General features: G+C 56.8%; 4 protein-coding genes across 4 annotated transcripts in view; all 4 read right to left on the reverse strand.

The window, feature by feature from the left end:
* Window positions 1-14: 14 nt before the first annotated feature.
* On the reverse strand, window positions 15-1,959 carry IE81DRAFT_73759 (hypothetical protein). The gene is made up of 2 exons (XM_025517592.1): window positions 1,734-1,959; window positions 15-1,629 (listed from the first exon to the last, which is right to left on the reverse strand). The coding sequence occupies exons 1-2, from the start codon at window positions 1,769-1,771 to the stop codon at window positions 78-80; spliced, it is 1,590 nt and encodes a 529-aa protein (XP_025365978.1). The 5' UTR covers window positions 1,772-1,959; the 3' UTR covers window positions 15-77.
* IE81DRAFT_73758 (hypothetical protein) lies at window positions 1,960-2,819 on the reverse strand. The gene has a single exon (XM_025517591.1). The coding sequence runs from the start codon at window positions 2,703-2,705 to the stop codon at window positions 2,148-2,150; it is 558 nt and encodes a 185-aa protein (XP_025365979.1). The 5' UTR covers window positions 2,706-2,819; the 3' UTR covers window positions 1,960-2,147.
* Window positions 2,820-3,307: 488 nt separating this feature from the next.
* On the reverse strand, window positions 3,308-5,712 carry IE81DRAFT_327112 (ATP synthase F1, beta subunit). The gene is made up of 6 exons (XM_025515012.1): window positions 5,563-5,712; window positions 5,336-5,413; window positions 5,080-5,141; window positions 4,866-5,009; window positions 4,479-4,790; window positions 3,308-4,408 (listed from the first exon to the last, which is right to left on the reverse strand). The coding sequence occupies exons 1-6, from the start codon at window positions 5,660-5,662 to the stop codon at window positions 3,467-3,469; spliced, it is 1,638 nt and encodes a 545-aa protein (XP_025365980.1). The 5' UTR covers window positions 5,663-5,712; the 3' UTR covers window positions 3,308-3,466.
* An 873-nt stretch (window positions 5,713-6,585) lies between these two features.
* Window positions 6,586-11,777, reverse strand: part of IE81DRAFT_73943 (myosin V) — a 7,335-nt gene continuing 2,143 nt past the window's right edge. Inside the window, exons 2-9 of the mRNA XM_025517593.1 lie at window positions 11,522-11,759; window positions 10,549-11,448; window positions 7,549-10,479; window positions 7,412-7,474; window positions 7,241-7,340; window positions 7,071-7,172; window positions 6,894-6,991; window positions 6,586-6,819 (exon numbers count right to left, since the gene is read on the reverse strand). Coding sequence (XP_025365981.1) covers window positions 6,711-6,819; window positions 6,894-6,991; window positions 7,071-7,172; window positions 7,241-7,340; window positions 7,412-7,474; window positions 7,549-10,479; window positions 10,549-11,448; window positions 11,522-11,759 — 4,541 coding nt within the window. The 3' untranslated portion in view covers window positions 6,586-6,710. The remainder of the gene's footprint in view (window positions 6,820-6,893; window positions 6,992-7,070; window positions 7,173-7,240; window positions 7,341-7,411; window positions 7,475-7,548; window positions 10,480-10,548; window positions 11,449-11,521; window positions 11,760-11,777) is intronic.

The following is an 11,777-nucleotide window of genomic DNA, read 5'->3' on the forward strand; positions in this document are numbered from 1 at the left end:
CCCCCCCCCACAATCCCCCTTCCCTGCCTTGACTGGCGAATTTGAGGGTGCTTGACCTTTCTGATCGCTTAGCAGGCTTACGCGGCCGGCGAAGTCACTGGTCGTCTCGCAGGAGGCTTCGCTGGACGTTTGGTTCGTGGAGTTGCATGCGGCGCCACAGGTCCTCTTTTGGGACTTGCGACGGGCCGCTTTGCAGGCGAAGGCTTCGATCCGCCCTTATTCTTGGCTTTGGCAGCAGCTGCAGCAGCTCTAGCTCTAGCTCGAGCTTTCTCCTGATTGAGAACTTGTTGAGCGACGCTCAACGTATCTTTAAAGCCGAGAGGCGAACGTGATGCGTCGGTCAGCTCGGGTCTGCATACCGCTTGTCTGGTCGAGTAAGGGAACAAGGAACAAGGTGGAAGGATGGAGTATCGGATGGCGTCAAAATCCAAGCCTGGCGGTTTGGTCAGTCGTCTCAACAACTTTGTGATTGGCAAAGCGTCATGATCATGTTCATCGGATCGTCTCGATAGCCTCAGCTCGCTCCTTTTCGATCGTGCATCGTGCGCCGCCGCCGAGTCGGAAATCGTCTCGAGGTGCGCCTTTTTCTCAAGACTGGAAGCTGGGCGTGCCCGCGCAAAATCGTCCCGTCGTTTCATGCTCGACAAAATCTGAACGTCATCAATCATTTCGGGCTGATCACGTCTTTTGATTCCTCCTGGACCACCCTTGCTCGGACCCGGTCCTGCGCCTTTTGCTTTTCCTTTCCCTTTCCCTTTGGCTTTGGCTTCCGCGGCGGCTTTGGCTGCCGCTGCCTCGGCTTTTTGCTCATTGAGCACCTCCTGAGCCGCATCGAGCGTATCCTGGAAACCGAGCACCTTTCCCTTGTACTCGGTCACAGGTCTGCAAGTTCTAGCAATGCTGTTGTTGGACTCGCAAGGTTGCGTCATGGCGTACAAGACCGCCTCCTTGTCGTAATGTTGCTGCAGTCCGCCAAATAGCCTTTTGAACAGCTTCAAAGGCGAACCTTTCGCACTTGCGTCGGAGGAGGAAATGGAGCGCTTCTTAGGCTTCGTCGGCCCGCCATTGTTGGTGCTGGTTCTGGGATCAAAAGTTTCGGTAGAAATCATCTCGAAATGAGCCCTCTTCTCCACTCGCGCCGGGGACGGTGCAGAAGTGAGGATGCTCCTTTTGCCCATTCGCCAACCTCTACCGCGAAGGACGGGGGGCGAAGCGTGAGGCGTGTAGAAGAGGCGGGCGTCCTGCGCTGCGCCGCCTTCATTAGCCCTTTGTACAATACGTGCTTCTGCTTTGGGAGGCAGACTCCTTTGTTTAATGACCGCCCACGTTTGACCATGCTGCTTATCGTGGGCACCAGGTGCATGGTTGCTCATCGTCGTATCCACCGCGTGCACCTTTCCACCATCACGATCAGGAGAGACATTCGCTCCGATGGTCTGTTGCTGCTTTGCCCAACCTTTGCCTCTCCACACGCCATTGTGCTTGCCGTGGGTCTGAGGCGTGTCTAGCACCACGGTCATCGGAGCGCGGATTCGCAAATCTAACCTCTTTGCAGGGTCGGATACGAAGCCTTGCATGGTCTGCTCCATATTGGCTTGACCATGCGGAGCGGCAAATGCCGAAATTGCACTGCAGAGGCCGAATCGAGGAATGTACTAGTCAGCACTTTGTGCCCTCGCCCGTCATCAAGAGCACAGCAGGCCATCTTGCTCTGCGCAAGCGTCTCCACTCACAGTAGGGCGCCCAGGAGGGCGACGGAGAATGGCAGCATGATTGAGTGAGGCCAATATGATGCGAGGCGAGAATTTGGATGAAGATGGGCGGATCTTCTCAAGCGAGCCAGTCGCTGTCAGACCAAAGAGTGTGAGGCGCAGATCCGTATAGAATGCTTGCGGGATCGATGAGCACAGCTCTGTATGGTGGAACTGGAAGCCTGGGGCGGCGAATCTACAGCCGAGCAGACAAGATTGTGATCAGCTTTGGAGACAGCGCGTACAGTCAACAGACTTGGGAGTATGATCGAGAGCCTGCTCGAACGTTGCGGATGGGGTAAAGGGGACGATCTGTGGTCGCGGCAGCCTACGGAGGCTCTACATTCTAATTGTGCTCATTTTTTACAGCTCGACGTGTGGGTGACCAAGCTTTCATCAGAAAGCATTTGAAGAAAAGCGTCCACCGTGAGTGGGTTGCAGCTGTAGACCAGCCTCGATTGGGACCGTCTTGTGGCATCTTACCCCTCTTCCCCTCCCCATGAACACGTCTGAGCCCATGACCCGACCAGACATTGCAAAGGAGAGCAATTTGCATCTTCGCGACTCGACTCCAGCTCGCTCTCCCAATACCCTGTGCCGCACCCAATCACGGCGTCGTCCAGGGCCCCGAGTGACACGCCCGTACCTGACGCCCTGCGCGAAGGTCAAGTCGAGTGAGTCAGAGTGCGTGCACGGATGAGCAACACCGGAAAAAGGGCGCATGTTCATGATGCCCGCCGAAGCTTGATGATGGTGGGTGAATGAATGTGCACGATGGAATGAGTGCATGGCATTGCGCTCGCGATTTTCCATCGCGCATCCATCGGCTCGAAGGGGCTGAGTGGAGCGGCGAAGATGAACGCCCGCGCCGCGCCGCCGGCGTTGATTGGGCGTCATGATGAGCTGATGATGGTACTGTAGCACGTATATAGTCTTGAGTAGCACGCGGCACATGCCAGCTCGCAGCCAACAGGGGGACCGGACGGTGATGTGGATCAAGGTGTACCGTGAGCGTGAATTGTCGGTCCTACTCTGACTGGGACTGCGCGAACTCCGTGCCTAGCTGTTGCTCAATTCGTGATTGTTCACGAGTCAGTTGTGATCGAGCGCTTATTCATTCTCTGGTCGTGAGCTCCTGTATGGAAAGAGCATCAGCAAGTCTCGAATGTGAGGCTTCCATACATGCCCGCGCGTGGGCGTTCTTGGGCGTTGCCGTCCCACATGCACATGCTGATCATGAGGGTCACCGTCGGAGCGCAAGTTGGAGCACAGAGTGAAAGTTGGATCACGCGCCTGATGACGCTCGCGGCGTGCGTCCCAAGTGATGCGAATGAAGGCGATCCGATACGTGCGTGCAGATCGTGAACACTTACGCCTGATTCGAGGAGATGAGCGCAAGTGCGAAAGAAACCTGCTGCGCACGCGCTGAAAGCGTGGCAGAGAATAGGAGGCCGTAGTCAAGTTGGCGCTTTTGCTGCGCTGCGGGCATGTCGAGTGTGCGCAGAGTCGTGAATCAGAGCTTCGACTAGATAGACACGACAGTGAGATGGAAATGGTCGAGCGTCAAGACATTTTATTGGCTATTGGATCGTTTTGCGCTTGCTTGGGTCAAAAACAGTGTAGCGGAGGAACAAGGAAAGGGGAGGGGGCGAAGATAGGAAGAATCAGGCTAGCGCTGAAGACTTGTGTGTGAATCTATCCGATTTCCTTCCCGCTTAGTTCTCCTTGGCCATCTGCTCAGCCTTGGCAATGACGTCCTCAATGGCGCCGACCATGTAGAAAGCTCCCTCTGGCAAGTTGTCGTGCTTGCCCTCGAGAATCTCCTTGCAAGATCGCACGCTGTCCTTCAAAGGCACAAGCTTGCCCTCGATACCAGTGAAGACGGATGCGACGGCGAACGGCTGGCTGAGGAAACGTTGAATCTTACGAGCACGCTCGACGACGAGCTTGTCTTGCTCGGACAACTCGTCCATGCCCAGAATGGCGATGATGTCTTGCAGAGACTTGTAGTCTTGCAGGATCTTTTGCACACCAGTGGCGACGTCGTAGTGCTCACGTCCAACGATGGAGGGGTCAAGCATACGAGACTTGCTGTCCAGAGGGTCGACAGCGGGGTAGATACCCAGCTCGGCGATACCACGAGACAACGAGGTGGTGGCGTCCAAGTGGGCGAAGGTGGTGGCGGGAGCAGGGTCCGTCAAGTCATCGGCAGGCACGTAGACGGCTTGCACGGAGGTGATCGATCCCTTCTTGGTGGTGGTAATACGCTCTTGCATACCACCCATGTCCGTGGAGAGGGTGGGCTGGTAACCGACGGCCGAGGGGATACGACCGAGCAAGGCCGAGGTCTCTGAACCAGCCTGGGTGAAACGGAAAATGTTGTCGATGAAGAGCAGCACGTCTTGACCCTCCTCGTCACGGAAGTACTCTGCGATGGTAAGACCGGTCAAGGCGACACGGGCACGTGCACCAGGAGGTTCGTTCATCTGACCGAACACGAGCGCCACCTTGGACTCGCCCTCCAGGTTGATGACACCAGTCTCGATCATTTCGTGGTACAAGTCGTTACCCTCACGAGTACGCTCTCCGACACCAGTGAATACGGAGACACCACCGTGTGCCTTGGCGATGTTGTTGATGAGCTCTTGAATGAGCACCTGCGAGATCGGCGTACCTGGTCGTCAGCGGGATGTCGAGGTCGCGCAACTAGTGCAGCCCTTCACTCACAGTCTTGCCGACACCGGCACCGCCGAAGAGACCAATCTTTCCACCACGAGCGTAAGGAGCGAGGAGGTCGACGACCTTGATACCAGTCTCCAGGACTTCGGCCTCGGTGGACTGCTCGATGAACTCGGGAGGCTCGGCGTGGATGGGCGAGAGCTTGGCTCCCTTGACTGGGCCACGCTCGTCAATACCCTCACCGATGACGTTGATGATACGGCCGAGCGTTCCAGGTCCGACAGGGATCTGAATGGGGAGACCAGTGTCGATGACCTTTTGGCCACGGACGAGACCCTCCGTACCGTCCATGGCGATGCACTGTCGATGCAGGTAGAGCGGGCCAAGTCAGCGCTGCAGTCGTGAAAACACATCGTTACCTCTACGCTTACGCACGCGGACAGTGTTCTCTCCCAGGTGCTGCGCGACTTCGAGCACGAGGCGCTGGCCACCAATGACATCCTGAACGTCGAGAGCATTGAGAATAGCGGGAAGCTCGTCGCTGTCAAAGGAGACGTCGACGACGGCACCAATGACGGCCTGTTGTTCGTGAAATGAAATGTGTCAATCAATGTATGCGTTGATGTCTTTCCTCGCTGAGATTGCCCACCTTGACTTGACCAGTTTGGCCCTTGCCGGAGGATGCATCTGGAGTCTTGGCCATGCCTCGGGCTGTGGAAATCAGAGGGCGGCATGGGTAAGTCTTTGCATCATGATATACTCGACGACTGTGCGCGGGGACTCTGATGGAACAAGGTCCTTCCAGAGGCTAGCGAAAGCAGCCCATGATCATAACAACACCATGCCATCCCGCTTTCGATACTTCCTATTCACAAATCAGGGCGGGCGCACAGAGATATACTCACTTTGGACAGCGGAGGCGATCTTGGGGATGGCAGGAGCGGCTGCGGCTGCACGAGTCGCTTGACTGAGAGCGGGGCGAGCTAAAGCAGAGGGGGTAACCTAGACCTGTCAGCCAAGCTCTTCAATGCCGCACATGAGACTTTGCTTTTCACATTATAGCGGCCAAGACGAAGCGGTCCCCCTGTTCGTGGAACACTGCCCGACTAAAATCCGCGCCGCTTCTACTCACCAGCAGGAGCAGCTGCCTTTGCGACGGTGGACAAGCCGCGAGCTTGTCTAAGGCCGCTGCGCGGTGCGCGCAAAGCGAGACGAGTCACAAATGGCTGCATGATTGCAATGACTTGTGGGAAAGAATGGGAGGAGGTGTGTACCAACAAGGTGAAGGGGGGAACGGTGGAAGAATGTAAGCCGTGCAAAGCGTCGACTTGACCCTCGACCGACCGACCAAGCGCGGGCCGCGCGCGCGAGCAGAAGACGAAGGACCTCCAAACGCTGCTGGCTCGCGCACGCACGCATCAGCTATGGCAAGCAGGCAAGAAGCGTTGGACAGCAGCAGCAGCAGCGGCAGCAGCAAGCAGCCCCGAGTCTGACGAGTGCTCTTCTGTTTCGCGCCGCTTGCACGCTTGGCCGCGCCTGCGTGCGCGGTACGGTATCGCTTGCCTCGTGCGCACGCCGCTCGCTGGGCCCAAACAGCTGCCTAGCTGGAGGACCGTCAGAGTGCCCGCTGGCCGCATCTTCGCGTCGTTGCGGGCGCATACGTGCGCCCGTGCGTTCGCGCGCCACCTTCGCGTATAGCTGCTTGCAGGGCTGGCTGGCTGACACTCGTCCTCCGCCGCCTCCGAGTGCCGCGTCCTTGGAGGCGGGCGCGAACGGAGCCTGGGCCACGTGGCACGATCCAGCTGCACGATCATCTTGTCGGGCGCGCTCTTGTCAGATTCAAATTTGTGCTTGCACCGCCAATCGAGGCTTGTTTGTGAGCCCTGTTCTGGCCATGACAAGGCCTACACTACATACGTGCAGTACCAGGAGGGCGATATCGTGGTGGCACGCCTGATGCCCCTATCCAGCAATCGTGAATGTGCTCTAAAAGCGATTTACATTTCACTGTCGACCCTCGTGTGCGCGTGATTTTCGGTTCAGGGCTCAAAAGACGTGGCGAGTGCGGGTACGGGTGCGGATAAGCGGGCACACAAACGTTTAGAATCCATCTGTGTCCGGCTCGATGATGCCTAGCAACTGATTGAGCCGCCTAGAGCCCAGCAATCATAATCAATAAGGTCGGTAGGAGCATGGAGACAAAGCGATGGGGGCGGAAAGGGGACGCAGAAGCTCGCGGCGGGGCTCGTCCTGCGAGCGACGTCAATGGAGTCTGGTGACTCACGCGACGCAACTTGCTAGCCTCTTGAGAACGGGAACATTGAGATACGCGGGACAATAGGTCTCGATACCGGTGACTAGTCTTGGTAGAGGAATCTCGAACGGTCCACTGATGGTGGTGATAAGATCAGCAATATGTTCAATCACGATCCATTGAGTGTAGACCCCTGCATTCTTACTCACGCTTCGTCAACTTCGGGCGGCAGCAGGAGGTGATCATTGCGATCGCCGGGAACAACGCGAGAAGCTACAGCCTTGAGGATCTCGGGAGAGATGGGGTTCTGAGTGCAGACATGCGTCGCGAGCTGGTCAGCATTTGATCGCGTCAACAACGGAATGGTCTCGCGTCCGCCGACGCACCTCGTAGTCCGCCACAGAGTACTGGCTGATCAGCTTTTGGATCTGAGTAGGGGTGAGCATCCAGCACACGTCGTAGATGATGTCGATGTCGCCAAGCGTTGCCTGCGGATTGACAAATTGAACGCATGAGCATTTAGCGTCGACGCAAGACCCTGCCGCACCGCACCTACCTTCTTGAGTTGCAACAGCTTGGTGGCCTGCATCAGGTGCTCCAACTGCAGAGTACCCTCCGGCATGTCATGCGATTTGCACCACTCTTCCAATCGCGTGCTGTCAACAAGAAGCAGGAGGCAGGGTGTCAGCGGGAGGCGCGTTGCGTCTAGACGGTGCGTGAAACTTACATGTTGTACTGGACTTGCATTGCGCGCTTCCAGCTGCAGAAATTTCTCCTCATCAGAATGTCGCTGTGGGCCACCAACGTGTCGGATTCATCAGTGGTGGGCGGGCGCTCCTCGAATCTTTACGAGGATCGACTCACTTGAACGCGGTGACACCGATCAGCTTCAGCAGCTCGCTGATACACTGGCTGGTAACGCTTGGCTCGACGTAGTAGCTCTTGAGGCTCTTCCAAACCTTGTTCAGGATACCGAGGATATCATCCATGGTGTAAGCAGGGGTAGAAGCGCCAGAAATCAAGCGGTTGAATAGCCGACCGCCCGAGTCGCTGGTCACGAAGCCGGGCAAGCTCTGACTTTCGATGAGCGCCGGCACGACGATCTTGTGCAGACGCTTCTTCGTCTCTTGCATGAAGGTGTGGTAGATGTTGTACTCTAGACTGTCCAAGTCGTGCTTCACGATCGTGACGAGCCGTTCGTAGTCGCCCCACTCGAAAGGTCGAGCGGCGCCATCCATGCCCGGTCCGATACCCTGCAGCATGTCCGACTCGGCAATGCAAACAAAGGAGAGGATCTCGTGCACGTTGGACAACCAAAAGATGCCAGGAACAATAGCATCTTCTCCCTGATACGACATGACGTGTTGCTGAACAGTTTGCATGACGTTGGCCAGGAATCTCTCCGATTCCCTGATCATGCCGTACTTCCACAGCTCGTTGACGGGCAAGCTGATGGCAACGTGCGCAGGGAAGAAGACCTCCTTGGGCGAAGGCGGGTTCTGGATGCTCGGAGCTGGCGGTCTGAGGTTGCGGATCATCGTGTCGAGCACATCTCGATCCAGGCCTTCTTCATCTTCGAGGATAGCGATGATCTGATCCTGAGCTGCAGCCTCCTCGTCGAACTCCTCGGCACGAGGGCCTTGGCCTGGCCCAAATGCCATGCTCACATGCCTGTTGGCGTGCGCGACGCTTCGCTTCACTGCCGACATTTCCTGATCGTCGGGGTGGGCAGCGGCAACGCCGTCTTGCCAAGGTCCAGTTTCGGAGTGTCTTCGAGCACGTCTCTTTCCCTGAGACTGGAAGCCGTCCTTGCCAGTGGCCATGTTGAACACGGGTGGCGCAGCATTCTCGATGCGTTGTTGATTCTTGGACAGCGTCGCCAATGCATTGGCCCTGTTGACCTCTGCTCGCAATGTGCTGACCTCGTTGCGCAGGCTGGTGATCGTGGCCGAGTCCTCGTCCGACGTCTTGCCCTTGCTGTTAAGTGCAGTCTGGCGCGCCTCCAGCTCCTTTGCCTGAACGCGAAGCTCTTCCTCTAGCTGGGCAACCTTGGCTTCGTGCTCCGCGACGCGCCTCATCGAGGCCGAATGCTGTGCCTCAATGTCCCTCTTCTCTGCAAGGAGTGTCTCAAATTCGGCGGCTGCCACTGTGGGCTTGGCGAGTTCCTCTTCCAAGCCGCGAGCGCGCGAATCGAGTTCGCCATGTCGCTCCTGCCAGGCTTTGACCTGCTCCTCGAGCGCTCTGATCTTGTTGCTGAGCTCCTTGTTCGCCTTGGTGCGAGACTGGAGGCTTTGTGTAAGCTCGACAACCTTGTTCTCGAGACGACCAGAGATGACCTTGAAGTGGTTGGCAGACTTGGCTTCGTTTCGCAGCCCAACCAGCTCCCTCTTGGCGAGGCGACGGCGGTGCAAGCTCTGCAACAGAATGATACCTCTCGTGTCTGCACGAGCTTTGCGGCGAACAAGCGCTCCGCGCAGCAAGCTCTGCAGGCGAGTCGCCGCAAAATTTTGCTTGTCGCCGACAAAAGTCGACCTAATCTTTCGTCCTCTCGCGATGCTCTGGATGGCCACGACGGTTCTGAGCATGCGGAGATGCCTTTGACGCGCAATGAAACCTCGCGTAGCTGTCTGTATGCGCAGAGCGGCGTTATCGCGCCTGAGCTTGTCCACGTAGCGTTTGGCAGACACCATGCGCCACCAGGTCTGCAGGCGGACCGTGCCATCGCGAAGTTGCAGGAAACGCTTGCGTTGATGATTGCGGCGCAAATTCTTCTGGATGAGCGTGACGAGCTGATTGAGACGATCGCCGCGGCGCTGCTCAAAGTGAGCAAGCATACCGGCGCGGAAGAAGATCTTTGAAAGACCGATCTGATACTTGTCCTCCTCCTGGATGGTGCTCCTGAGAATGGTAATGGCCAGATTTTGCACCTTGGCCATCGTGCTCATGTCCCATTTCGACGAGGGCACGAGCATGTAGTAGCGCTCAGCAAAGTCTGCAAAGGTCCAACGGGAGGGGTAGCCGGCACAGCTGATGCGGATGGTCTCGAGCACACCGCAAGCTCGTAGCTGCCCGAGCACATTCTGCGGCTCGACGCCCCAGGCTTTTTTGGCCTCGTTTGGCTTGATGCAGCGAATGTAGTGGACATTTGTGGCTTCAATCGTCGCCATCAACGAGACCAAGCTGGCTTTGAACTGAGATCCGAGGGTAGGCTTCCTGATCATGCCTCCACCGCCCAAGCGACGGGGTCCAGGCGGGGCCTTGGCGTCAGCAGGAGCAGCCGGAGGTGGCTCTTTTGCTGCCTGCGCCAGAGCAGTAGCTGCTTCTAGCACCTCCTTGAGGAACGCATTGTTTGTGTTTCCGAGCAAAGCGAGATGTTCATCAGGCACAGTGTCCCTGTTCTTTTCCAGGAAGCCTTCGCTCTCGTACGTCACGTCAAGAGCGTAGTGGCAGACCGCAAAGCTAGACTGTCCGAACCTAGGTCGCTTGAAGCTGTTCTTGAGCTCAGGCCGTCTTTCCAGCTGTGTGTAGAGCTTCTGAAGGAAGCTAGCGTCTGACCCGGACGGGAGTCGCGACTCTTCGTCAAGCAAAGACAAGATTCCGAGCTTTCCCTCAATCATGTCGATCGTGGGCTGGTTGTCTGCAAAGTCGATGAACGTCCATTCGATCTGTTCCGCAACGTACTCGTCCTGTTCGAGCTTGAAGACGTGCCGGTTGAACTCGTGCTGCAGCCTCTCGTTGGCGTAGTTGATGCAGAACTGCTCGAATGAATTGACCTTGAAACGCTCAAAGCCATAGCTGAGAGCATGAGAGGATTCGCGTCAGCGAGTGCGTGTGCGCTGCGAATTCAAGCACCTTTGGACTCACATGTCGAGCACACCAATCATGGTGTCGCGCGAGTGGCCGCTACCGAGAGCGAGACTGTCATTCATCTGCTCAACAAGCCAGTCGAACAAGCACGTGTAGATGTACTTGGTGACGGCATCTCTAACAACAATGGCCTGAGCCTGGCTCAAGTTCGAGACGATCTTTTCGCCTCTCATGACGATCTGCTTTCGCACAGTCCACTTGCGGAACTCGCTCAGATCGACGCCCAGCATGCGCGTCGCGATGAATAAAGATGGCTCGTCATCCGCGAGCATCGCGTCGGTCCTCGTAGCGGTGATATTGACGTTGCCCAAGTGAAGCAAGGCAGCGAGCAACCTGAAGATGGACCACTGTCGCTCGATGGTGACTCCTACTGTGCTGAGAGCCTTTTGCGTGGCCTTGAACTCCTCCGCATCGTTCACACCTGCGATGACTGGATTGCCTCCCTGATTCAGGTAGTGAAACTTGGACGCATCGTCCAGCCCGAGATCCTTGCGCTCGCCAGTAGGCACACCGGCGCAAAGCTGGTAGAAGATGTGGAAGTTCCTCTCGCCAGATTCGGTGGGTTGAAAGGCCAATCTGGACCTCTCGAGGAGGTAAGTTCGAATCTTGGCGCCAACGATTTCGTGGTTCTTGTCAAAAAGGATCTCGATGTACTTTCCGAACCTACTCGAATTGTCGTTTCTGGTCGTCTTTGCGTTGCCGAACGCTTCCATGATGGGGTTGGTAGCCAAGATCTGCTCTTCCGTTTCGCTCATGCCACTCGCACTGGCACCATTTGGCTGTCCGCTGTTGGCAGCGCTGGTCGCAGCGGCCTTCCTCGCACCTGGCCTGTCCGGATCCTCCACAGTCGCAAAGTAGCGCATGATGAATTTCGCAGATACAGTCTTACCAGCACCACTACAGCCATTGCGAGCGTGGTCAACGTCAGCCAAGTCTGCAAAGGCGAATATATGCGCTCGCATACGCTCACCTTTCACCCGAGACGACAATCGTCTGATCCTTGCGATCCCTCACCATGCATCTGTATGCATCCTCGGCTATGGCGAACAAGTGTGGCTCCAGCTCACCACGCTGTCTACCGCTGTAGGCCTGAATGATCTCGGGAGAGTAAAGATTGAGAGAGTCGAAGGGGTTGACGGCGATCAAGACGATACCACTATAAGTGTAGATGAGGCGCTGGCTGTATCTGGAGAGGATCGCATGCAAGACTGAGGAGGGGGGGGGGG

Source organism: Ceraceosorus guamensis, assembly GCF_003144195.1.
Source record: "Ceraceosorus guamensis strain MCA 4658 unplaced genomic scaffold IE81scaffold_181, whole genome shotgun sequence".
Lineage (NCBI taxonomy): Eukaryota > Fungi > Basidiomycota > Exobasidiomycetes > Ceraceosorales > Ceraceosoraceae > Ceraceosorus > Ceraceosorus guamensis.

Bases quoted from the DNA above. Each gene is read 5' to 3' on its own strand.
- IE81DRAFT_73759 (XM_025517592.1), bottom strand. From the start codon at position 1,771: ATGCTGCCATTCTCCGTCGCCCTCCTGGGCGCCCTACT. The intron at 1,630-1,733 runs GTGAGTGGAGAC...CGGCCTCTGCAG, and splicing joins GCCCTCCTGGGCGCCCTACT to TGCAATTTCGGCATTTGCCG.
- IE81DRAFT_73758 (XM_025517591.1), bottom strand. From the start codon at position 2,705: ATGTGCCGCGTGCTACTCAAGACTATATACGTGCTACAGTACCATCAT.
- IE81DRAFT_327112 (XM_025515012.1), bottom strand. From the start codon at position 5,662: ATGCAGCCATTTGTGACTCGTCTCGCTTTGCGCGCACCGCGCAGCGGC. The intron at 5,142-5,335 runs GTGAGTATATCT...TGATTTCCACAG, and splicing joins GATCGCCTCCGCTGTCCAAA to CCCGAGGCATGGCCAAGACT. The intron at 4,409-4,478 runs GTGAGTGAAGGG...CCGATCTCGCAG, and splicing joins GTGCCGGTGTCGGCAAGACT to GTGCTCATTCAAGAGCTCAT.